At 36.9% G+C, this 27,474-nt stretch overlaps 1 protein-coding gene across 1 annotated transcript in view; it reads left to right on the forward strand.

The window, feature by feature from the left end:
• Positions 1 to 27,474, forward strand: part of LOC106080169 (aminopeptidase N-like) — a 93,904-nt gene that overhangs the window by 35,564 nt on the left and 30,866 nt on the right. The window contains exons 9-19 of the mRNA XM_056012017.1: positions 2,267 to 2,330; positions 4,117 to 4,207; positions 5,674 to 5,787; positions 6,500 to 6,634; positions 11,121 to 11,186; positions 14,480 to 14,551; positions 15,051 to 15,238; positions 18,011 to 18,111; positions 20,464 to 20,606; positions 24,451 to 24,506; positions 25,624 to 25,771. Of these exons, the coding sequence (XP_055867992.1) occupies positions 2,267 to 2,330; positions 4,117 to 4,207; positions 5,674 to 5,787; positions 6,500 to 6,634; positions 11,121 to 11,186; positions 14,480 to 14,551; positions 15,051 to 15,238; positions 18,011 to 18,111; positions 20,464 to 20,606; positions 24,451 to 24,506; positions 25,624 to 25,771 (1,178 nt within the window). The remainder of the gene's footprint in view (positions 1 to 2,266; positions 2,331 to 4,116; positions 4,208 to 5,673; positions 5,788 to 6,499; positions 6,635 to 11,120; positions 11,187 to 14,479; positions 14,552 to 15,050; positions 15,239 to 18,010; positions 18,112 to 20,463; positions 20,607 to 24,450; positions 24,507 to 25,623; positions 25,772 to 27,474) is intronic.

Genomic DNA, 27,474 nt, shown 5'->3' on the forward strand with positions numbered 1-27,474 from the left:
AACATCGCCATTGTGGTTCATTTTGTACACCAATGATTTTCAATCCGATAGTTATTGTTGCTCCTTCACAAAATTCGCTGACGATGCGGCTCTTCTTGCCCTGCTCTCAGAGAGCTCAGACGTAAATGAGTATTTCAAAGAACTAGAACACATTGAGGAATACTGTAAAGATAATTTTTTATTATTAAATGTAAAAAAACCCAAAGAAATGATAATCGATTTTCGTAGGGACAAGAAGGGAAATGATATTGTTTCTGTAGCTGGAGAGACTATTGAAATTGTGCAAACCTTTAAATAACTTGGTACTATCCTAGACAATAAACTAAATTTTACTGCAAATACTGATTATATCAGCAAAAAAGGGCAGCAAAGATTACGACTACTAAGAAAACTGTCCTCGTTTAATGTTAGCGAAAAGGCCTTGGCTATGTTTTATCACGCTCACATCTGCAATATTTTAAGTTTCAATATCACTGCCTGGTATGGCAATCTGAGCATTAAAAATAAAAATAAACTTAATAGAATCCTAAATGCTGCTGGCAAAATCATTGGCAAAAAACAAACCCCATTAGGGCAGTTGTTTGAGACAAACATCTATAAAAAAGCTAACAAGATCCTCGAAATAAAGAATCACCCTTTGTGTCAGGATTTTGTGATTTTACCACAAAAGAGATACAAGACACCGATAGCAAAGACAAACAGACACAAACACTCTTTTGTTCCCCTGGCAATCAAATCATTAAATAAGAACAATCTGGTATAAACTTTGTCACATGTAAATTATGAGTGCGTCTGGTGTGAATGTACACTTTGGTTTCTTATAGTTATAATGTTTTTTGTTTGGTGTAATGCACAAATTGTAAGACAAATTTCCTTACGGATAATAAAGATTATTATTATTATGTTAGAAATGAACGAGTAGTCATTCTCTGGCGCTGCCAGGGTCGAGTTTCGCTAAAGAGAAACAAAATTCATCGTAGTCCCTTTAACAGTTTCCACTGAGGAATTTTCTGGTGATGTGGCAGGTCTGCAGCAGTACCGCCTTCTGACAGGCAACGAAGATGTTCCTAGGAATGTTAAGGGCCTTGAAGGTGTCTGTGAGGTCAGTTGTTATTATCCCCTCGGTTGATATAACAATGGGGTATATTGTTATTTTGGACAATTTCCATAGACGCTTAATCTCCAAGCCTAGGTTCCCATATTTTCTTTGTTTTTCTATCTCAGTTTTTCTTAAATTATGAGACAGTGGTACGGCGATATCGATAATGGTAGCGGTTTTTTCTTTTTTATCGATGAACAGCAGATCCGGGCGATTGAAATCTACCGTTTTGTCGGTCAGAATAGGCCTATCCCAGTACAGCAGATGTTCAGTAGACTCGAGAACCTCTTGCGGAGAGTATTTATAATAAGGGGGAGTGTCCTTTCCGATCAATTTGTACGTCAAAGCCAGGTGTTGGTGTATTAACTTTGCAACTTGGTTATGGCGACCTAGGTAGGCTGATTCTGATAGGGCTGGACATCCTGCCATAATGTGTTCAATCGACTCGCCCACATTTCCACATTTTCGGCATTTGTCGACAACATTGAGTTTCAGGATATGCTTCTCGTAATTTTTTGTCCTGATTACTCTGTCCTGTATTGCTGTAACAAAGCCTTCTGTTTCAGGGTAGAGATGACCTGCTTTGAGCCATGTTAAGGAAGCAGCCTTGTCGATGTTGTCCCCATGTAATGAAGCCGGAAATTTTCCGTGGAGTGTTTTTTCTTCCCATTGGCGAATCTCATGCCCTACGTCGTTATTATTATTATTATTATTATTATTATTATTAAAAAACAACAACAATAAGACAATTAATTACTGGTAATTAATTATTTTGTTTGATACCAACATTAGAAATTAATCATTGAGTATTCACTGATACGGTTAAATATGTAAGGTTTCGTCTCCTTAGATTACTAAACACGTTATTTCTTTCACACTCATTGTCGCATGAAGTTAAAACAATAAAGAACTATTTATGGTACCTCACAAAACATGGCTCAATTAAAAGATTAACCAATTAGTCAATTAAGTATTGTTAAATAATAATTTTGTTTGATATCCAATAAAGGAAATAATTTCTACATTATTGAAATTTATAGATGTAAATGCGGAGTTCTTTCCTTTAAATACGTTTTTTTTTTAGGGATTTAAAAAAAATATTTTGCTCGTTTTTAAAGTAGGAAAATATGAAAATAGGAGGTAACAAATCAATTAATTATTCTACAGACATGATTGCTCTTCCTGATTTTGTATCTGGAGCTATGGAACACTGGGGTCTCATTTCATATAGGTAAGTGTTAGTGATATAGACTTGAGATTAAATAAACTAATATTAATAACAAACTCTCTATCAAAACACGTCTTTGCACTCTGGAGTCGTCTCAAGTACCTTAGATTAATGATGAAATAAATTAAGTACATTCTTTGTGATCAAAACTATAACCAATACTAAAATATTACAAATAATTTGTATAGCAATATAGACAAAATCTGCACGCCATCGTACAGTATAACTGTAGTAGACTTAAGAAATATAAGGCTTCCTTCAGTCGAGAAGAGACTGTGGATCATCTCATGAATAATGAGATGAATGCCTGGGCATTAGCTGTGGTCGGAGCCATGTCACCCACACATTAGTTCCCCCTCTCCACGTCGCTGATGTATCTAAAGGAGCGTTAAGTATCGATACAGTTTTGGATCAGCGACGATACAGGCTCTGCCAGGGGATAGCACTAAGTGTTGCAAACCGGCTATTGGTCACCGACTCCTGATTTTTTCTCAGTGTTGACTCTAGAAGCCTTTCCCATGATTGCAAGGCAGCCGAAGTTTGAATTCAGAGTTTTCATACTCCTAGGTGGGTAGCAAGCAATGGCTAATGAGCCCCTCCTGTCCGAAGCTTAATGGTTTTGGCGCCAGTTACTCGCCTTCGCCCCTTCTCCTGATAGTGAAAACAGTTCCGCCTGACTCAATATCGGAGCCAAACGTGAAGGTCAGGATTCGAACTGGTTGTCAGTGGCTATTTGAGACGCATGCCATTAGAAATCATTTATTTTTGTAAGTAGTCGAGTGCTTATACCCATTACCACTTCCGGCAATGACAACCTTGTGGAAACAGACTTTAGTAATAATATGATGTAAAATGGTATTGTAAACAAAATCAAGTTCACTACAATAGCACGTCTCTTGACTCTGGCAATCTGAAGTCGTCTGTCTTATCTAAGACCGCTGAAGACAAAGTCGTTTCTCTTGCATGATTCATACTGCATAGCTAACCTCTCTTCCAACTGTCACCATAGAAACCAAACACACATTTCATCTAACAAAGGTTGCGGGACAAATTAACATCTTATTGTCTAAAACGGAGGTAGAAAAGAGACTGCGCACCACAACTTTCTCTGTATTTCTTGTTAAAATGTACACCGGTCGCAAGAAGTTCTGCATAGCTACGTGAAATTCAGCACTCATCTTTATCTCTAGACATCCACCAAGCAATCTTCTTCTTGGAACTAGTTAAGTCCACAGTCTTCACAAGGATTCGAATTCAAGGATGCCACCACGACCCATTTAGCTTGATATCTTATCTTATCTTATACAATACTGACGTTAATAAAAAATAAAGATTACGTCCTACGCGTGTTCCTATGTCGATCTAGTCATGTATGTTAACCAATGGCTTAAATTCTGCCAAGTCACTGGTTTTTCTGACTAGCTCAGGCAACCCATTCCATGCTCTAATAGCACTAGGGAAGAAGGAGCACTTGTGCACATTTGTCCTAGCATATGGGACGAGGAATGTGCCTTTATCTTTGTGTCTTTCAGAGTATTTTATAAGATTTTGTTATTTGTATTTGAAGATTATGGTTCAGTGTTTTATGTATAATTTACATTTAAGTCTTCTGTCCTGAAGGCTTTCTAAATTTAATGATTTTACTAAAGGTGTTACTCTAGTCAAATGTGAATATTAAACTTTCTTCACTATTTTGTGGCTATATTTACTGTGTACTTACTTACCATTTACTGTGTACTTAAGTTTTGTCATCAGTTATTACTAATACATAACTTTGTTTTTCCCACAGTGAGAGGGCGTTGTTGTTTAAAGAAGGGGAGACAAACGAACGTGACAAAGAGTATGTAGCTAGAGTTGTGTCCCATGAGTTGGCTCACATGGTGAGATGTGATTTACAGATACTAGTATATAAAATATAATGAACTAACCATATATTGCTCGCGGTCTTAATTCGAGAATCATTGTCGATATAGTCACTGAGAGTGTTTTAGAAACAACTAAACGAAATAATAATGTTATAAGAAAGCGAATTCGTGAATGCCAAAATTGTATAAATGGAGCTATCAAAATAGCTAATCGACTTAAATAAAGACATTTGTTTGTAGGCCTACATATATTTAGATCTAGAGTGCGTGGTGCTCCGCATGGTTGAACAACGCAGAGAATTATATCACAGATGATATCGATAACATTACATTAGACATACTTCAGCACTTGAGATATGATGTCATGTATTGGGCTACAAGACAATGGGTGCACTAGCGGTGGGAGACTCATCAAGTGACTTGTTTGTTGAAAGTGTCTTAAAGTTTCCCCGTCGCAAGATGCTAGATGCGGATTGTATGGGTAGATCTACGTAGACTGTATGATTTAGACAACGCCAAGAGAACTATTAATGCTAAGCATAAAGAGAAATAAGACAACCAGTGCTTTCACCCTAAGGGAGATGACAAGAATATACAAATCACCAGAAAGATGTTGATCCATCCATTGTCTCATAAACAAGGAACTCCAATGATATTCTCACATTAAGGCTCAGAAAAAAGACTCAAAAACTACTTAAGGAGATCTTCATCCGTGCCACCCTTGAGGAGTTAGAACTGAGTGCAGTGCTTCCTGCTCTGTACTGCCAATGTTGATAACTTATTGACAATCATTTCTGTATTATGTCAAATTTTATTGATTCTGTAATTATGTTTTGTTCCTAGCTTCATGATGTTACATAATCCTTATATTTATATTTAATGCAACTAAGATATTGCCAATACAGAAACACACTGACAAATTAATAAGTTTCAGTTGGATTTTCTCTCTAAGAAAAAAGTGTATTCTAATAATAAATTGACGAGAGATTATCATGTTGTTCTAGGGTTAATGAAATAATACAAATAAAATCAATGGACCTCATTCACCAAACGTAAATAAACAATATTAAGCCACATGCTTCTCCATCTAGCATATACAAATTAGGATCTAATTTTAATCAACAACGGTTATCACGTGACATTTTTTTTCGTTGCTTTATCAATATTATCACGTGACCGTTCGTTTTTGGTGAATGAGGTCCATTATCAAACTTTTCCCTGTAAGGCATTTTGAAAAAAAAAAAACTCTGTTATCAGTATTTCTACAAGACATCTTTGAGAATCCATCAAACAAAAAATAATAATAATAATAAAAAATTAAAAAAGTGTAAGCTAATGTAAAATATTCCCAAACAAGTCAATAAATATTCATGCGAATATCCACAAAATATGAAAAAAAAATATATCATTTGATCATCGTTGTATGTATATTTCATTAAACATCCGGTCGTAGCCGTGCTTTACTGTGAGATTTGTTTCAGTGGTTTGGTAACCTGGTCACTATGTCCTGGTGGGATGACCTCTGGCTGAATGAAGGCTTCGCCAGTTACGTCGAGAACCTTGGAGTGGACCACGTAGAGCCGGACTGGAAGATAGTAAGACCTGGAGCTAATTTATATATATATCCGTTTAGTAGAAATAATAGGCTACATGTAACGTAAAAGTTAAACCATGCTGTAGCTAACAAGTTTAAAAATGTAGCACCAATATAAATTAATACAAAGTGTTGTTAGCCTCCTTCAGTCGTAGAACGGCTCTGTTTCATCTCGCACACTTCCTCATGTGGCTGTGGAGCGCTATTTTGGAGAGACACTTCCGTCCACAAATAGCGCAGGTTAAGGTGGCTTTTGCTTCAGTGGTAGAGGAGCTGGCTGTTTTTCGGATTGTACGTTTTTCTTCCTGAGCTGAGGCCCATGTTCTTTCACTATCCATATCTTTCTTGGTCACTGTCTCTCTCCATCTGGTGCGGTCTAGAGCTATGTCTTCATAACGGTCAGTATTGATGTTCACTGATTTGAGGTCCCGTTTTATTACATCTATGTAACGGAGGTGTAGCGACCAGTTTTTCTTTAGCCAGTCGCGAGTTGTCCGTAGAGAAGAGCGTCTAGAACTGGACGATAAGCTGTTTAACATAAAAAAGTAAGAAAAACATTTTATAAAAACAAAGCAATTTTATTACCCGAAACCCTTTGGTCCACAAAATCTTATGTTTAAATAGCTGTTGTATAACAAGGGAGGTAAAATTATATTACACATTTAAATTTCATTTTTCTTGGTTATCTCCCGTGTTCTTCTTATTTTTTCCAGTTAGATACCTACGTAGTTGAATACATGTACACAGCTCTAGCCAATGACGGACTTGTGTCGTCACATCCTCTCTACGTCCCAGTCAATCATCCTGACGAGATCAACGAGATATTCGATTCTGTCTCTTATACGAAGGTAAGGAGGAGACAAATAGGTTTTGTCTGGGATCGCTGTGTATTATGTTCAAGTAGATTCGTAATCGAATGTATATAATAGTCACAATAGATCACTGACTGGTTTATGTATGTACCTATCAAGAGATCTCAAACTATCAAATGTATTTGTATGAAATTTTGTAAAAATGGTTCCTTTCACCACTTAAGTACTCACTGAGACACCGTTTTGTCAGATTCGCAGACTAAGCAATTACAATTAATAAATAAACATTTACAAATGATTACAACGAATTGGTATTTGACAAAATAAAAGTGCGGTAAACAGGAAGGGGGCATTTGATTGAGGCTTTCAGTGAATGCATTTTCCCCACTCTGCCGCGACCCCCCCCCCCCGCACATACATACAGCAACAGAAGAATAGACAATAATCCATTTTTTCGATGGTCTTAGGCGACCCCTGGCAAATCGTCAATCGACCTCAAAGGGGGTCGCGACCCACAGGTTGAGAACCCCTGGTCTAAAGAACTGCGTGTGGTGTTAGTACTGTACATTGCTGCCTGGTGATTGCACTGGAGTCGTCCCTCTAAGACCGCTGACGACAATGCCGCGCATCTTGCATCATTCACAACCAATCACCAACTTCTTTTCACCATCACCATAGAAACACACAACACACACGCCACACACAATAACATTTAGCTTGTGACTTCAAATGTTGAGTATTGATATCGTACGAACTCTTAAAACACTGTCGTGCAGCCAACGTTTACATGTATTGATCATTATATGCCTGATCTAAAGCTCATCGGCTACTTTGGTCGACGGTCAAATATCCAAAATTAAAAAATCCCAGTCTTCACAGGAATTCGAACCCGGAAACAACTCGGTTCGGACGCAAAAGCACTTTGTTACTCGATCACAAAATCCACAGTGGCATCTGTATATAAAATATCAAACCATTGAGGTTGCTTATACGATACACAATTCTATCACAAATTGAAATACGAAAAAGGATTATATATATTGAGCAAACTATTAAAATGATCGATTTTTTTTTTTTTTTTTAAAGGAAACCTCAGAATTTGCGCTATTCAGTTTTAGCTTTATCATCATAGGAATCCTTGGGCCTTATGCCTCTTTTCTTTGCCTCTTTTTTGGGCTTTATATGCCTCTTTTATGGGCCATCTTGCCTCTTTTGTGTGTTTTTTTTTTTTTTTTTTTTTTTTTTAAAATATGTTTTTATTTGTAAGTTATCATAATTCACAAGTATCAAATCATAAACAATTGAAAAGTGATTAACCTAAAAATATAATAACAGTAATAGAAATATTATTTAATATCAAAGACATACTACCTAACCAATGAACCCCCTAAAGACAGAAAAATGATACAAGTATACTCTACTCCAGAACAATCAACACAATATCAGATATCCCTGACCCCCAACACCCTATTTCTGAAAAACTACATGAGCATTGTACAGGTATATGAAAATCAAACTAGATAATTCTCTACCCTAAAGTCCATTATTTTTCTAAATGTTAATTTCAAGTGATTAGGATCAAACACCTTATTATTATGTAGACATTTGAGCCAGCTAGCCCAAACAAGATTCCTGTATTCGGAAACAATAATCAAGTTAAAGTTATGTATCATTTTATTTTTTAGTTTTGGCAGCTTGTTTAAAATAATAGACAAGTTAACATTTACATTATTGCCACAGTTTGCTTCCAATAGGTCCATTACAGTACTTCTAACTTGAAGGAATAATGGACATTCCAAATACATGTGTTTTTCGTTATCAGCATTTTCAAGGTGGCATAATATACATTCACGGTCATTTGCCCGTCTTCTAACCATAGGGGTCATCCCAAAGATAAGTCTATAACTAATCTCTCTAGCTTTTGGTGGGATATGTTTACTGTGTAGGTTTATGAATGTGTCCTTCAATTCTGTCACCCCAAGAACTCTCCCCCACTTAATCCTATTCACTAGGCTTTCCTGTAACAGCTTTTTAAGTGTTGTGTATGATTCTTTGGTTTTGTTGTGTATTAAATGTTCATTACCAGGTAAAATTCTTGAAATAGATCTGTAAAATGGATGAGTGACTGTACCAAAATAGTGAGGAGTATCATTGTGTATTGGAAGAAGACTACTTAATCTTAAACCATAATAGTAAATTGTCAAGGGAAAATTTGTTGGGTTCCTAACTACTTGACCTACAAATTTTAGCCTTAGCGACTGTATTTTTGTTTTAACATCTTGCAAGTTTATCCCCCCATCCTCTTTGTTTTGAATGAGTGTAGTGTGCTTAATGCTCCTAAAAGTGTTTTTAAATATAAAGCTTCTAATTAACTTGTTCAGCTTGTTTATGAATTTAGGAGGTGGCTCTGTAATGTTAGCTAAATAGACAATCTTTGGAATGACCAAACTATTTATCAATACAGCTCTACCAAATATTGTAGAACCTGTGTGCTGATAAAGTTTAATTAAGTTTGAGGCTTTGACAAAAATATTCTCCCACTGGTCTTTACAATAGAACAAAGGATTACAGGTATAGACAATACCACAAATCTTGATTTTATCAACAATTCTGAAAGCGCAATTCTCTTTGAATTTCCATTTCCCTATTCCCATTACAGAGGATTTATTTATATTTATTTTTGAACCACTAGCTTCTCCGAAAAGTGTAAATTTCTTTAGTATATTCTCAATATCTTGCTCTGAAGATGGAAAAAAGGTATCATCCGCGTAGGCTTTGACTTTGATGGTTGAGAAGGAACGACCCGGTATATTTATCCCAATAATGGATGGGTCAGATCTTACAGATTCCAAGAAGGGTTCCAAGCAAAGGATATACAAGAAGGGGGATAAGGGACAGCCCTGTCTGACAGACCTTTGTATGAGGATACTCCTACTGAGAGAATGATTAATTATCAATCTACTTGTTGCATTGGTATAGACAAGCTTTATATATCTGATTAACAGGGAACTTATTTTACATTTCTCAAGCACCTTGAACAGGAAGCTATGGCTTACTCGGTCAAAGGCTTTTTCTTGATCTACAGATAAAAGAGACACATAGAGGTTTTTATCCTTACTGTACATGATAAAATCCCGTAAAAAATGCGTCATGCCGTCAATGTTTCTGTCCAGGATACAACATTACTGGTCATGTCCGATAAGTTCGTTTATGAGTGGTTTCATTCTTAGGAAAATCATTTTTGTGAGAAGTTTATAGTCCGTGTTGAGAAGTGAAATGGGCCTATAGTCGCTAGGTGAAGTGTTATTTTCCGATTTCTTAGGTAAAAGTGTGATGTATTCTTCGTTAAAATTTGGAGGAAAATGTCCCAGTTTAATGGCGTCGCTATATAGTCGCAGTAAGAGAGGACCAAGCAGGGGGAAGAAGGTTTTATAGAGTTCAAATGTTAAGCCATCTGGACCGGGTGATTTATTGTTCTTAGTCGAGTCCAGGGCAGTCCTGAGTTCGTCTAGCGTAAATGCACTCCCTAAAAGATCTTCATCTGTCTTGTCCAGCTGGTTGCAAAATTTTAGAAAATTATCTTGAGCATCAGTATATACTGGCTCTTCACTGTATATAGTAGTGAAGTGTTTTGTAAAAATATTCTTAATATCTTCATAATCATCTACTTTATTCCCCTCAATAACTATGATATTGCTTATTATTTTTTTATTTTTTTACTTGATTGTAATAATAAATGCTAGGCACATCAGTTTCTGTACATCCAAAATTTTATTTGTTTCATGTTTTATTTTAATAAATAATTGTTTAAAAGATAGTTTTATAATCTCTGCATATTTTTTTTTAAATAAAAAAAGGGGGCTCCGAGGAGGGGGCAAAGATTATCAGAATTATGCATGCGTCACTCATTTCTGGGGAACAATTTTCTCTTTCTTTTTTTAATTGCGATTACTTTACTAACTTTCTTAAAATTATATTCAGTAAACCGGGACCTCAAAACAGTGAACATTAATACTGACCATTGGGAAGACCTAGCCCTAGACAGCACTAGATGTAGAGAGAATGTGACGAAGCGAAAGCTACCTTAACCTGCGTTAACCTGCGGTATATGTGGACGGGAGTGTCTCTCCAAAATAGGGCTCCACAGCCACACGAAATAGTGTTCGAAATGAACCGTAGTCGTTCTACGTCTGTGATACACAAAAATGTTAACGTATTCCCTATCGATGTACACAATCGAAAACGATTATAATTCTTGAACTTAGTGCTTGCGCCATTGTGCAGAGTGCAAACAGAACATTGTAATTATGACCACTATTATATAAGTACTCTAAGTAGAGAAACCTCCTCAACCTAATCGCATCATGGTGTATAATAAAAAGTAACTTAAAGTGATCACATTGTCATTAATAAATATTTGTTACAAAATAGCTTTTTAAACTCCGCATAATTAGAGATTGAACAATTGAATTACGGAGAAATACGCTAACATTTTTACAGACTTATTATTTCTATTCTTTAGGGTGCTGCAGTAGTGAGGATGATGAGTCATTTTCTGGGCTTTGACGTCTTCAAGAAAGGCTTGACAGTAGGAAGGAAATCACATTTTATAGTTCTTTTGTTTTTTAAACCCAATCTCAAATCCGGTTAATCTGAACAGCCACGTATTCGAACCATATTCTAAATTCTAAAGAGATTGTGATAGCGGATAAGTAACAAGGAAAATAAAATTATACTTTTAAAACAAAGTTTATATTAAGTGTAATCGTATCAATTAGTTTGAATCAGTCATGGAGTTTCATTTGTTATAGCTTCACACTAACAATAAAAAATCTGTGCGATTAGAGATGTTTGACCTATTGTTTGTTTATTAGCTTTGTCAGTGCGCTTTGATCCTATCATTTTTCTGAACCAGTTGGGAAAATAAGGAGGTTGAATATATATAATAAATAAATATTGAAAGTTGCCTTTGACCTGCCTAAGGGAACCATTTCGGAGGCAGATTCTGAATTTGTGTTCTTGACATCTTTTAATCTTGTTTTTACAATTGCTTTTGTAAAGGCAGCACTAAAACTGTCAGATCCCAACTGACCCACAAAAGAGATTGGACTATATAGCACATTGAGCATGCTATGAGCATGAAAGCTGAGCTATGCAAAAATAAATTTTAACAAGGTTACAAAAGACAGTTTGTGTAGAAACACAAACTCAAAATCGGCCCCCGAAGTGGTCCACCCAGGCAGGCTTCAATATTTTCAGAAAGAACATCCGAATGAAATTATATCACAGACAAATGAGAGATAAGAATGGAGAAAGAAGGTTAACAGATCTTATATAGTGCCCCAACGGTTCCGCAGATCAAAGGATAGGTGAAAGTGAATGTAAAGTTAGATGTGAACCTGGCCTAACTAGTTCCCCTTTCAGACCTTGTGGTCTATAGGGCAGATGATATAAAGTTCATCTGTTTTTTGTGGCCTACGGTTAACGAGGGTGTCATGTGGTCAGCACAACGATCAGCCGCCTTTACTTTTCCCCAACTAATGTCAGGTACCCATTAGACCTGGGTGGACTCAGAGGTGCCAAAAGATAAGATACCGAAATTAAAAAAAAAACAGCCTTCACAAGGCTTCGAACCTGGGACCCCAGATTTGGAAGCTAAGCGCTTTACCACTCAGCCAATGCGCCTCCGAAAGTCGAAGTAAAAAAGTAAAGTTCCCCTTTCAAACCTTGTGTTCTATAGGGCAGATGATGTAAAGGTTATCTGTTTCTGTGGCCTACGGTTAACAAGGGTGTCATGTGGTCAGCACAACGACCAACCGCCTTTACTTTTCCCCAACTAATGTCAGGTACCCAATTAGAGCTGGGTGGACTCAGAAGCGCCCGAAGATCCCGAAATTAAAAATCCCAGTCTTCACCAGGATTCGAACCCCGGTCCCCGGTTCGGAAGCCAAGCGCTTTACCGCTCAGCCACCGCGCCTCCCGAAATATAATATAGTGAGGTGAAAAAGTGGGGAAAATTGGAGTGGGCCTGGCTATTGCAGTAAGATGGAATGTAGCAAGGTACGATGTAGCAAGGTACGATGTAGCAAGGTACGATGTAGCAAGGTACGATGTAGCAAGGTACGATGTAGCAAGGTACGATGTAGCAAGGTACGATGTAGCAAGGTACGATGTAGCAAGGGTACGATGTAGCAAGGTACGATGTAGCAAGGGTACGATGTAGCAAGGTACGATGTAGCAAGGTACGATGTAGCAAGGTACGATGTAGCAAGGTACGATGTAGCAAGGGTACGATGTAGCAAGGTACGATGTAGCAAGGTACGATGTAGCAAGGTACGATGAATCGGTTCATGTGTACAGTACAAGCAAAGGCAATAGAAACACTGTCATTACTTTAAATTGAACTCTTTAGAATTATACATAAAATCACGAAATTAAAAATTCCAGCATTCACCAGGATTCGATCCCAGGACCACCGATTCGGAAACGAAGCGCTTTACCACTCAGCCAACGCGCCTCCAGAGTGGATATAAGCTTAATAAAAACAAAAAAAAACTACTATTTTAAGAAATGGGGAAGTTCATGAGGTCAGAAAATTATGACGAATTTGAATCCAACGACGCTGATAAAATTTTGTTGGTGGGGAATTTATTCAAGTCCAGCCGGCCAAGGCATCGTGTCATATCACAATGTAATCAGTATTTACATGTTGACTGGAATTTAGTAGAGACTTTATACTAAACTTATATCAACTCACTCGGTCTGTCTGGTAAAAAGTTTGAACACGTTATTCCTGCGACCACTTTCTCGGATGAAGATAAATTTTGGGTTATTATTCATTGGCATAGACAAGACATGAATCAATAATGAGAAAAAAATATCACAATTAGTTAATTAATTACTGGTTAACAAGGAAGATCAATCCTTCAGTATTCACAGTTATGGTTAACTATGTCGTGTTTTGTCCCCTTAAATGATTGTACATGTTATTTCTCCCACACGAATTCTTTTAACAAGTTTTTATTGTACTTAGCAAAACATAAATCAATTTAGAAATGAACCTGGTAGTCAATTAGTTATTCGTAATTAATTATTATATTTGAAATTTTAAAAATTTCTACATCATCGAGGAGTTGTAAGTGTGGAGTTCTTTTCCTTAGATAAGCTTTGTTTTTTGTATTTTTTCAAAAGGAGTTTTCCTTTTTCGTTTGTTATATGCTTCGCATGCTGAGTACCTACATTGTGTTGTTAGATCGTTTCGAAAAACCTTTAATTATTCTTTCTTATCGAACATTGTTTGTAAGCAACTCGTTACACTATGTAGCGCTATGCAAAGACATATTAATACAAACCCTTTTTCTCCCCTAGTGCTATTAGAGCATGGAATGGGTTGCCTCAGGGCCGGTCCTACAGATTGCGGGGCTCTATGGCACTGGCGGATCCGTGGGGGGGGGGGCGGTAGGGGTGATCACTAAGGATATTAGCATGAGATCTTTGATAATTTAATGAGATTTTCATGACTTTTTCGTATATTTTGCAACTTCAGTAGAACGCTAGGTACCCTTTAATAACACGTTAAAATGGTTTCATTTAATAATTTACAACTAGAATTCGCGCGGGGTTTTTGAAAGTACGGGGCCCACTGCGGCCGCATAGGTTGCAGCAACCTAGGACCGGCCCTGTGTTGCCTGAGTCATTAATTACTATGCATGACTAGGTTGACCTAGGTATACTCATAGGACGTAATCATCTTCTTGTTTGAAGTAACATTTGCATTTTATAAGATAAGATTAGATTATACTGATAATATTATACTTATAATAATTTCTGTCTGTAGAATTCGAGGCTAACCTAGGGTCTATATTCGTAATTGTTCCCTAGAAATACCTTGAAACGTTGGCGTACAAGAATGCCTTCCACGATGACCTCTGGAACTTTATGACTGCTGCAGAGGTAAGAGCCTTCACCTTCACCTTTCCTTAAGCTGTTTACCGTTGGGGCACCACCCAAGATCTGTTGACCGTCTTTCTTCATTCTTCTCTACCTTTTGCCTTGTATAGAATCTCTTTCAATGACAGGCCCGCGTCCATTCTTTTATGTTGTCTTCCCATTGCTTTCACTGTCTGTCTCTTCTTTTTTTTTCTGGTAATGTTCCCTGCAGGAAGGCCTTCAAGAGCCTATGCTTTCCAAAATTTATAGATAGTTTTCTGTATTTATAAGTCATCAAGACCAAATATATTCCATTTAATTGATTTATTTTATTTATTTAAGAGCAGTTACTCTAGAGGTACACGCTAAAGGTTATCCACAAAAAACTTCTCGTTCTTTGATAAATCGGATGTTTATGTTGATTCTACATAGCAAACCAAAAAAATCACAAAATTATTAAATGGTTTTAAAAAAGTATAGTTTAACTGAGATAGATGAACATGCATTTTTTCCTCTCTGATAGATAGTTGGTGCGGATTCTCATCGAATCGACGTCAAGGAAGTCATGGATACATGGATCTTACAGATGAATTATCCAGTGGTGACTGTCAAACGAGTGGATAACTCCAACACACAACTTTTTGTAAGCCAGGCCCGGTATCTCGCAGACCGCAACGCCATTGAACTAGGAAAATACGAGTCACCTTTTAAGTACGTTGGATTGATTATCTAAATCTTTCGTACATAACCTTTTCTGAGATGTAAAGTAAAGTTCCCCTTTTAGACCTAGTGGTCTATAGCGCAGATGGTGTAAAGGTCATCTGTTTCTAAGGCCTACGGTTAACGAGGGTATCATGTCACCATCACAACGACCTATCGCCTTTAAAATTTCTTGATCTTTAGGTCACCTCTGAGTCTACCCAGCTCTAATGGCTACCTGACATTAGTTGGGGGAAAGTAAAAGTGGTTGGTCATCGTGCTGGCCACATGACATTCTCGTGAACCGTTGGCCATAGGAACAGATAAAATTTACGGCATCTGCCTCCCCATAGATCGAAGGTCTGAACGGGAAACTTTACTTTTTGTTTATTACTAAATTTTAAGGCGTGAATGTAAAAGATTAGCAATAAATCATTTTTTGACCAAAAAGTCTAAATCTAGCTTGATTCACATAGTCATCAATACTGATTTTAAGGATCTTTTAATTCATTAGTTTGAGGTTATCCACAACGGTTCCACGACAATTCGTTCACCGACAATTCGTTCACATGTGTCGTACTTCAACAATAACAAACCCATGTTGCATTCTAAGCTTTATTGCACTGAATGACAAACAACAACACACAGGGTAGAGATCACAACATGAAATATGTCAGTACACAGGCTAACAAATGTTAACAAACAATAGGGGCGACAATCAAATAAGCCAATCCACGACATTCACCACAGGTTTAAATTTTATACAGAGGTAGTCAAAACAAAATACAAAGATGAATAAAACATAAACATCTAATAGAGGGTAGAATGGCTATATAAAGAAGGGGGGAGGTAAAGGTAGAGGAAGGCCCCAAAGAGTGTTGACCATAATGGCATGATGGAATAGCTATGTCATTTAAACATCTGGACAGCTATTAAAACGATAAGTACATGTAGGTTGGGCGGACAAGACTACATGACGGACGTGAGTGTAAAAGAAGGCCTACATAATGAAAGTACAAATGTTGCCCATTAAAATGTTTCCCCTAGCTTGCTGTAAGATCGCATTTTTTAAGTATAACTTTTATCACATACTGTTCTCATTAACAAAGAATTAACAAATAATCCAAAAAAAAAATTAGATAAGGCCCGATCTTTAGCAATCAATTTTTTTTTTCTTTTGGAAATAATAGCTACAAAAGTTTTGATGTAAAGAAATTAAAGACGCGATAGAATATATAATATTAACAACATTGTTATAACTCTGCCATGCGCACCGCCATCTAAGCTTGAAGGTGCGCACTGTGATAAACTAGACCAGTGATTCCCAAAGTGGTCTATATAGACCCCCAGGGGTCTACGAAGACTTCCAAGGGGTCTACGAAAGTGAAAAAATAAATTGGGGGTCTATGAGATGTCCACGGGGGTCTACGATCATGGATGTCATTTAAGCCTAGCAAGTCTTGACTTAATTTTTTACATTCCATTAATGTAACTCTTTCATACACTAATATATTAGTTGTACCTCAGTTAATCCTTTAAATATTTCTCATGCTGCAAACTGCCTAAGGGTTGCCGGTTCCTTTTTCTACTTCAGGGTGTACCCACAAAACCTTTCCCATATTGGAGTATAGTTGCAAGGCAGGAGAGGTTTGAATTCAGTTTTCCTTCTGCTAGGTGGGTAGCAAGCCAAGGTTAATAAGCCTTTCCTGCTCGAAGCTTACTGGTTTAGGCGCCAGTTACTCGCTTTTGCCCCTTCTCCTGTTAGTGAAAACAGTTCCGCGGCCCCAATCTTTAAGCCACACGTGAAAGATCGAGAAATAAACGAGAAACTCTTTGCCAAAACTTTTACAATGATATTTAAGACAAATAAATTCATTAATTAATTAATATTTAACGTTTATACGACTACTTCATAGAACAACAAATTCCTATATGCTACATAATATCTGTAGCAAGGATATTCAAAAATAAAAAAAAATCAGTGTGTTTGTTGATGCCAGTAATAAATATTAAATGCTATTTTAGTTTGTTAAAATTTGAATTTTAGCAATAAAAAAGATCTCTCTAAATTTCAATGCATTAAATGACTTTTTCAATATTGAACTCACTACAGTTAGAAATTCGTTTTTTTTTTTTTTAAATGTTGACGAATTTGCAAAAATGCAATACAAGTTAAGCATGGGGTCTACCGAAAATCAGAAAACATGGCAAGGGGTCTACGAGACAAAAAAGTTTGGGAACCACTGAACTAGACTGAGAAGGATGTCAACATTAGGAAGAGAAGAGAGAACGATTTCCGCCCAAGTTGAGAGCCGAAGTGAAAAGACTGTGCCTAAGATAGATGTTGTTTGTGTACCTGTGGTGTCGTGTAAATAAACATAGATGTGCCTCGTTGAGTTGCCTCACTTTAGTTATTACAATATGTTACTATCCAGTGAACGATTTGTCAGTGAACGATTTGTCGGTGAACAAGTTGTCGGGTAGCAATATGTCGGGTGAACGAATTGTCGGGTGAACGAATTGTCGCGTGAACGAAAAGTTGTGAACGATTTATCGGTAAAAGAAAGGTCAGGGAACGAATTGTCGTGTCCCCATCCACAACATAAAAACACATGTCTCCAGATTTTAATACATACAGATGTTCAAATCTACTACTGTCCATCAGGTCTATCTCTAAACCCTTTTCCCCCATAAGAGAGTTTTCTCGACTAAATTTGGAGGCACTACCTCAAGGCCACCTACTGCTGGAAAAACAAAACCCAAAATATTTATTTTATGTTGCAGTTACACTTGGATCATTCCGCTGACCTTCACCTCCAACAGGAGCAGGAACTTCAACCAATCAAATCAAGCTGTTTACTGGCTATGGAAAAACGAAAGTACAAGTAGGTTCTCGTTATACTTCCGCTTTACAAACTTCTGCTTTACATACTTCCGCTCTTTACTCTCTCTATATATTTTCCTATTCGAAGTACCCCTTGCCTAAACTTTATAGCTCTCTTCTACCGAGGGATGGAGGCTACTGCCCTGGGGACCCTACACGACAGGGTCCCACTTAATGGATATTAAAAGAAATATCCACATTTTAACGTGTCAGTAGCTTTGACTTTTTAATTTTGAAATATTTTTTTAGCGGCCCCCGAAAGGGGAAAAGATGCTATTAGTTTTGTGTGGAATGTCTGTCCGTCCGTCCGGTTTAGATTTTGTAAACTAGAAAAGATAGTGAAAATCCGACATCATAATATTCAAAGTTTTGATGCAACGGCTACTTTTTTCTTTTATAAAAGCGAAAAATCTAATTTTTTAAATCACTTATGCAAGCAGTTTTTTTTTTTCATAAAAATACACCACTTTTACAACTATTCACTATTAATAGTAATAAACAAGGGAGGCTCTTTAATAGGGGGGAGGGGAGAAGACATATTTATGATGGTTTCAGATTTTTTGTCCAATTTTTTTTCGACATTTGTATTGCTAAGTGTTAGACACCTTATTTATATAGATTAGTTATTTAGCGACGCACCATAGAAGACGCATATTAAACGGGGCTAGTGACGTTTGGGATATGTTGGGTTAGAGACCGGAAAATCAGTTAGCGATATAATCCTCTAGGGTAACGACGTGTTTAGTGACAGAGACCTTTACTGTGGCCTTTTCTTAGAATAAATACATGTTACATTGTTCTTCAGCGTTGACTACATCTCTTTACTAGTTAAAACCGATGTGTTTGTTTTGTCTGGATTGTTGATCAACTACACGGAATACACCCGAACAATAACACCCAAACGCTTGCAGAGTAATAGGTTGAAATTCAACAGTCATCCATAGTTGACCTCAAGACAGCCTGAACAAGCAACATCACAGTGGCAACATCACATAAGTTAAATAAGTTCTGTCATACTAATTACTATATTTACAAAAAAAAAAAAATCTAATTAGTAGGCATATAAGTTGGACATAATTTAAAACAATAATTAATAAATAGTTTTTCATATTATCACCTGAACTGCATTGCTGTACTGGCCTGTACTATAGATGTAGGACACTTAACTAAAGGAAAATGTTTTTTTTATACGGAAATGCTTTTTCTTGAGGATTTGAATAAGAGATCGACCCTTTACAAAACAATTAGATCAGTTAGATATTCATTCTAAGACATCAGATAGGTCAGGTTCACATCTAACTTCACATTCACTTTCACCTACCCTTTAGTCTGCTGGACCGCTGGGGCACCACACAAGATCTGTCAACCTTCTTTCTCCATTGATCTCTGTCATTTGTCTTTGATACCCTAAAAAGCACCACTTAAAATTTACATTTTAAAACTAAAATATACATCCATACATATAATTCAATTCGTAGCCCAACCATGCGGGACACCACGCAAAAGTCATGAAAGTAACTCTTTTATTTCTGTAAGTCGGATTAGAGTTACCCCACGTAACTTTCACGGCGACAGAGAGCACGGCTCAGAAAAAAAAGGGGGGTGGGAAAACAAGTAATCTTTATCTTTATACATTCTATATTTGACTACATTTTTGTGTATTTTTTTACACACGTCAATATCTGGTGTCCTTAAAATAGTTGCATGTTTTTTCTGTAGCTTTGTTTTGATTTTGCCCTTCGTTTCCTAACCATGGCCACCGCTTCACATATATTTCTTGGAGTCAACAGGTCTTTCAATGTAGTCGAAATCGCTGCATCAGGTAATTGTTTATTTCTATCAGCCGCATATTTCTGGAGAAATATTATCGACGAAACTTTTGCTGTCGAATTTCGCAAGATGGCTGTAAGCTTTGTTTGCGTACGTTGGGATAACTATGGCGACGCCCTGTCCGTTGTTCTTACTCACGAAAGCACAGTCATACATCTGCTCGACATTGTCTCAAATACTTCCCGCTACTATCAGTTTTCACTTCCGAGAATGCCCGCTTGACAGTCCTCGAGTTTACAATCCGGGTCAACGTGTCTCCATATCCCTGCTCTTTAGCGGTCCTTTTGGATCATGGCCATTATGAAGCGACGTATGCTACGCCGTTGGTCGTCTAGTATTAAATCTTGTTGTTAATAAAATAATGAAAATAATATGCCTATTCTAAAGTGGATAATGTGAACCCACACGCAGTCCCTGGAGAACTTCGCATTACCCATAATTTCCTTGACAAGATTATTTTCCTGAACAAAGGAAGAGTGCATTTTCAAAGGGCAATTACTCTTAATGTCTAATGCATTTGCAGAAGTATTAACTCTAAAAGAGACGCTACCATCTAGTAGAAATGGCTGGATCATTGCCAATATTGACGAAATAGGCTACTACAGGGTCAACTACGACGAGGACAACTGGAAGGCATTAACTGACCAGTTACAAGTGGACCATAAGGTAATTTTTCGATAAGTGATGAATATTTTTTAAAAAGATGTTTTTTTTTAGAGTTTAGACTAAAACATTATTTAAAATGTTTTTACAAACTGCTAAACAAAGATGAACAATATCAGCTTTATTCTGCTATTTTAATTGTTATTAGCTATTAGTTTTGATTATATTTGCAATTTATTACAGTCTAAGCTATAGGGGTGGGCCTCCAACCAGCTTCCTCTAGGCACCTTGGTTGGGGGGGGGTCTTTCCAACTATCCCCACGTCTTGCCTATCTGCCTGGAATTAGCTTCCAAGTCGCAGAGGCATGTATTACTGAGCCGTCTACTCTTCCTATTTCCTTGGGGGCTTGGGGGTTGCAGGTGAGGGCTTAGCTTTTACTGTTGCGAAGGTTTTGGCCTATCAATCAGATATAATATATATATATATATATATATATATATATATATATATATATATATATATATATATATATATAAATATATATATATATAACTTAGACAAATACTACATCTAACTATGTATAATGTCTTTTAATGTACATTTATATTGTATTATACATTTTCATTTATTTATTTTTTTACACCTCCAATTGAGGAATTACAGCAAGAGCTCTTTAACTAATTGTTCTGTATTTTTTAAATTTCCAAATTAAGCATATATAAAATCACAACATTTCACCACAAATGTACATTCGTACTTCATGTGAAATAGTTTTACTGTTTATACTCGTGCATACTATTCCAGAATAGTGGAACTAGCTTACTAGTTGTTATCTTTGTGACTGCTTTCAAATGACAGTCAGTCTCTACCTGTCCGTATCATTGTTTATTTTCAACAAAAAAATACTTGTTTACAGATGTATGTGGAACCAAAAAATGTGAAAGTTTAGCAGGAAAGTTTTGTAAGTGTGGAAATGGCGAACATAAAGTCTGTCTTCCACTTTTCATTAGAAATATTAATAACAAAATAACAGACAATGTTCTTCAAAGAACATAACAATGTTCTTTAAATAACATAACAATTTCTTCCTTGAGGTCCCTTATTCTTCTCAATACTTTGACCATGTTAAATCAGCGGATACAGCTGTGGTACCAAACATCGGTATGTTTTGTGTCCAAATCTTCAAGTAGGCTACTTCTCAGAACTGCATGTAGAGCCACTAGCTCTGATAAGTTTGGTAACTGAAATGATTGAGTCAGTATGACATGTATGATATTCAATGCAACTTGACACCAACTTTCCAATGTAGAGTTTATGGTTGGTATATTCTTCTTTAATTGTATTAATAAACTTTTTATTCCGAGTCAAATTACGGGCTCCATTGGTTTATCAACTTGCTATCTTGTTCCAAGCCTATTGAACAATTTCAACACATGCCTTCAAAGCATTGAATAAATACTGGCCTGAGAGTGAGTCTTTGACTGAATGTTTTCACATGTTGCCAATTAGTATAACTTTCGTTTTCTTTACACTTCTTGGAATGACGTATATAGTCTATGTTTCTTCAGTCTTTTCATCATAAGAATCAGAGTTTTCAATAATTTATATCGTAATATAGATGTTTAAATTATCTATTTTTAATATATATGCATCTTTATAGATATAATGTGTGGGTGAACCTAATATTATGGGTGTCCGCGGGCCGCATAAAGCACGCCGGCAAGCCGCATGTGGCTCGCGGGTTGTAATTTGCCCACCCCTGCTTTATATTGTTTAACCGTTGGAGCGACGCACATGATCTGTCGGCCGATCCTTCTGTAGCATCTCTATTCCAATGCTAGGATTCTCCTAGTTCCAACTACTTAGTCCAAATTACTCTAATCCAAATGGCGTCAGGGATGATTTTAAACGACAGTCTGTTAACGAGAGTATTACTGATGATTCATCAATTGCTAAGAATAAACCGTGTGCTGCTCTGATTAGTGGGGTGGTTTGGACACTCATAATTTGTGACGAAAATTTCAATTTTGGTGTTTTAGATTTAGGCAGATCAGAATTAGAAGCATTATTGGGTGGTTCCCGTTTTGTCTGCTATGGCGATAAATATTTCTCCGTGATATATATGTGTATATATATTTATTTATTTGTACACAACCTTTTTATAACTATTTTTAAAACGTTAACATTGCCAAACACACATGACTATCTTTTGTACACATCTCCTTAAAAAGATATTTCAGGAATTATGGAAAGTGAGAGCGTTTTGTACTCCTTACACTTTTTTGTTTCGCATTAATGGAAAATGTAAATTTTCCTGTTTATACAAAGCAAAATGTTGTAGCGTTTTAGGTTTTAATATCTTTGCATAATTTTAATCTGATCAGTACAAAAACATAATGTAACATAATTGAGTCATCATCATCATCTGTTCCTCGGCTTTTGTCGTAGGCCTGCTGCGTAACGAAATCCCTCCACGTTTCCCTGTCAGCAACTTTTGTTAGCAGGGTAGCAAGAGAGAGTCTCGTTTTTGTTATCCAGCCTTTCTCTGGACGACCCTTTCTTTGAGCTCCCTCTACTGTACCTTGAGAGATGATGTTTGACAGTGAGTCTTACAATATCATAAATATGACCGAACCAGCTCAGCTTTGTCACAGTATTGAGTTTATCCTTTTTGTCAGAGTGTTGACTTATAAAAATAAAATATCATCAGTCTTCTTTTCCTGGTATTTCATACCCAAGATTTTTCTGTAGCATTTACTCTCAAAGGCTTGGATTCTTCTTTCAGCCTTAGCGTTCAGTGTCCAACTTTCATTATCAGGGGAGGACTGGCTATATTGGCATGCGGGCAAATGCCTGGTGAGCCGGTATACAAATGGGCTGGTGACCGAAAGGGCCGAATGGATGAAACTCTGAGAAGTATTAAATTGTTAAAGGTTTTATAGTATTCTCTTATAAAAATGGTCCTCTTAGCCTCGTGTTAAAAAAATCTATTACAGACTCTACAGTGTAATACTAATTTACTGTAACACATTTTCGTAGACAGTGCCTACTAGTAGGCTTCATCCTGCACACTTAGCGATGAAAAAGCAAAATAAGCTTTCATATAAGGATATAGTGTTCACTGTATACATGTGTACAGTCATCGATAAATTATCAAAGTTAACAGTGAATTTGAGAATATATAGATTTGGAATTAGAAGTCCACCATTTGATATACAAGCTATGTGCCGGATGGTGTAGAAAGGCCCGGAACTATTTTGACACCCAGTCCGTTCTTGTTTATTACCATACAGGACCACTATCGAAGAATACAGTTTTAATTAATTTTACTTGAAAGCTTATTTTATTCTTCCGGATTTTTCACATTTTGCTCATGGCAGCGGATGCCCAGCTTTAGCGTGTTTTTATCTCTTCTATTCATCCTCCATTGCTTGTTATGTTAGACTCTAAGTATGGAAATGAATCGAAGCTCTATGATTACTGCCATATATCAAAAAAACTTCCATTGAAAACTCTTGTGGCACAAATTAATTGGTTGTTTATTTGGCAACAGCGATTTTTAACATGTCCTTTTCTAAAATTTTTGTTTGTTTGTCTTTTTATATCGAAATCTCCCCGAGTCGTCTCCTCTTTATTTGGTTCGTTTCAGTTTCGGTTTCCTTACAACTCCTCCACATTTCTGCATATCGTTTTATATTGTTTTTCTATGCTACTGTATGTCACGGCTTAAAGAATGTAAACTTCGTATTATATAATTGATAGGTAAACGAAGACGAGATTATTGTGTTGAAAATGTAACTCTATTACTGGCTATACCTCCTTCGAGATAATAAGTTTTACAGTTTCAAGACATTAATTGAAGTAAACAATAAAAGTTTGAACTGATTTCATTTCGTTTGGTTTCAGGTGATACCTGTCATCAACAGAGCTCAGATTATAAACGACGCCTGGAATCTAGTCAAGTATGATACCTCACTTTTCTTTTTTTTCAACATATCCGAATAGTAAATATTTGATAACAAAGTGGCCAAGAATGTAGATTAAGAAAAATACTTAGATCTAGGTTTTAATCTCGTGAAAGCCTGTCAGACGTACGACATTGTCGATCAACTCTATTCTCATAAGTCTGAATGTTGAGAGGGCAATGCTGATTCTTTTTAAAATACCTAGATCTAGGTCTAGGCCATCTCCCTCCGTATTTATAGATACTTATCGACTCTGAAGATACACTGATGGATGTCACCCCCCCCCCAGCCCCGTCCCCTTCCCCCGTCTTTACCTTGTCTTCTTCGCATTTCTCCATCTTGAATTGTAGCAGAAGAAACGTTTTTTATTGGTCCGTCTCATCACGTGATCATAAGTCCGTTTACTTCTCATCACTTGATCATGACAGCTATTTTGATTTGGCACAACTAATCAAGCTATATGCAAAAGAATAAATAAATGCATAAAACTAGTGTAATTTAAAAAAAAATAAAAAAGCTAATCTAAGTGGAAGAACCGCTAATTACAGCCATATAGCTCAAGATGGCAGGGTTTCGCTCCCTATTCTGCTATATAAAACACAAATAATTATTGACCGTTTACTGATTAGGTTATTGGCTAAATCTTTATTGATTCATGTAATGCCATCGACATGAATACGAAACGTCAACTTGATCCGAGAATGGGAAATGGGAGAGAAAAATGTGTTAGATAGAGTTTAATTATAGATAGGGTTTTAATACTAGATAAATATTTAGAGCTAAAAAGCAAAAAATGTATAAAAGGAAAACCACAAAACTTGTTCACTCAGGGGTCAAGCCTCCTCAAGGGGACTTATTTCAATTATAAAAACCTCATCTTTCAAGTACGATTTATTTCCCTTGTTCGATACCAAACAAAATAATTTATTACCATTAGTTTTTGTTTTTCATTGATTCCTGAATTGTGAGGGACAAGAAATAATTGTGTAAAATTAAAGCTTGCTCCGAGATTGGGTGTGGGAGAAATAACGTGAGTTGATATGAGTTCTGAGCTTTGTAAACGAAGGAATGTTTAAATCTTTATCCATTGAGACTAGTTTTTACAATTTTCCAGGGGCAACTATCTGTCTTTGAATATTGCGTTCTCAACGCTGGACTATCTGGACAAGGAAACATCTTACCAGCCCTGGCATGCTGTCCGGCGTGAGTTGACTTACATGGACCAGATGCTGTCGTTGAATGAGATCTACGAACAGTTCCAGGTAGGTCACATTAGTTGGGGAAAAGTAAAGGCTGTTGATCATTGTGCTGGTCACGCGACACTCTTGTTAACAGTAGGCCACAGAAACAGATGACCTTTACATCATCTGCCCTATAGATCGCAAGTCCTGAAAAGGGGAAAGTTTTAAAGGAACTATTGGAGGATGGCTGCCTGGTGGTGTGGTATTCACACTGGAATGTCGTCTCGATGGTTTTGGGTTCGAACCCTGCCCTCCGCAGGACGACGGGGTGTTTAGGCTTTGGATGAAATAATCTGAACAAACGTCTGAAACACGCCAACAAAACAAATGAACATGGTAATGTAATACGGACAGGAAGTGTCTACCTATACATAGACAAGCACAATTTAAAAAAAATGCTTTAAAATAACAGAGCTTTTATAAGTGGAAGAACTCTACATTTACAGCAATAATCTCAATACTGTAAGATTTATCTTCCCTTTTTGATTAAAAAAATAATACTAATTAATACTAATTAATAGACCTTTTTTTTTAAAAAAAAAAAAGATCGATTCATTGTTTGCTAGTTACAATACATAATTGTGTAAAGTTTCAACTTCATCCTAGAAGGAGGGGTTTCGGAGAAATAACGCGTATAAATCTTGTACAAGACAGATAGAGTGAGTTAATAAAAGCTTTGCAACAAGCAAAATACAAAATAATACTTTTTAAGAAAGCATATATTAATGCGTATCCATTAGTTTGGATCAGTCATGTAATTAAAATTGTAATAGATATAGACTAACAATAATAAATCTGTGCGATTAGAAATATTTTGACCAAATGTTTTTGTTTAGCGCCATTTCATGCTTTAAGCTTTCTCCATACGTTATGGTCCTATTGTCATGTGGGTTTTTTTCGGGCTCATCTAGGGTATGATGTCGTTGCCCGGGCTCCCCCTCCTGAACAGTGTAAACCGAAACAAAGAATGATCGCATATGAACAGCGAAGCACTAGCGGATCCAGAACTTTGGAGTGGGGGGGGGCGATTTTTTTCCAAACCCTAACCCTAACGCCCAGTAAACCCTAACCCTACGCATAAACGTGCATACAGCGCGCGCGCGCGCACACACATACACACAAACACGCACGCACACACACACACACACACACACACACACATATATATATATGAGAATAAAAAAAGCAGCATTTCTCAACCTTCGACGAAAAACAAAACAACTGTGGCAGCGCTATAAGGTTCTCTGGTGAAGTTCGGGGCGAAGCCCCGACGCCATAAGCGTTTTCTTGCTTTTTTCACTGCAGAAACGCATTCTCCTGACAAGTACAGCTCATTATTCATCAATGGAGTTCGGGGACAAGCCCCGACGCCATAAGCGTTTTCTTGCTTTTTTGACTGCAGATACGCATTTTCCTGACAAGTACAGCTCATTCTTCACAATGTAGTTCGGGGCGAAGCCCCGACGCCAAAAGCGTTTTCTTGCATTCTTCATTGCAGAAACGCATTCTCCTGACATCTACAACTCATTACCCATAAATGAAGTTCGGGGCGAAGCCCCGACGCCAAAAGCGTTTTCTTGCATTCATCTCTGCAGAAACGCATTCTCCTGACATCTACAACTCATTATATATAAATGGAGTTCGGGGCGAAGCCCCGACGCCAAAAGCGTTTTCTTGCATTCTTCTCTGCAGAAACGCATTCTCCTGACATCTACAACTCATTA

Source organism: Biomphalaria glabrata, chromosome 15, assembly GCF_947242115.1.
Source record: "Biomphalaria glabrata chromosome 15, xgBioGlab47.1, whole genome shotgun sequence".
Taxonomy (NCBI): domain Eukaryota; kingdom Metazoa; phylum Mollusca; class Gastropoda; family Planorbidae; genus Biomphalaria; species Biomphalaria glabrata.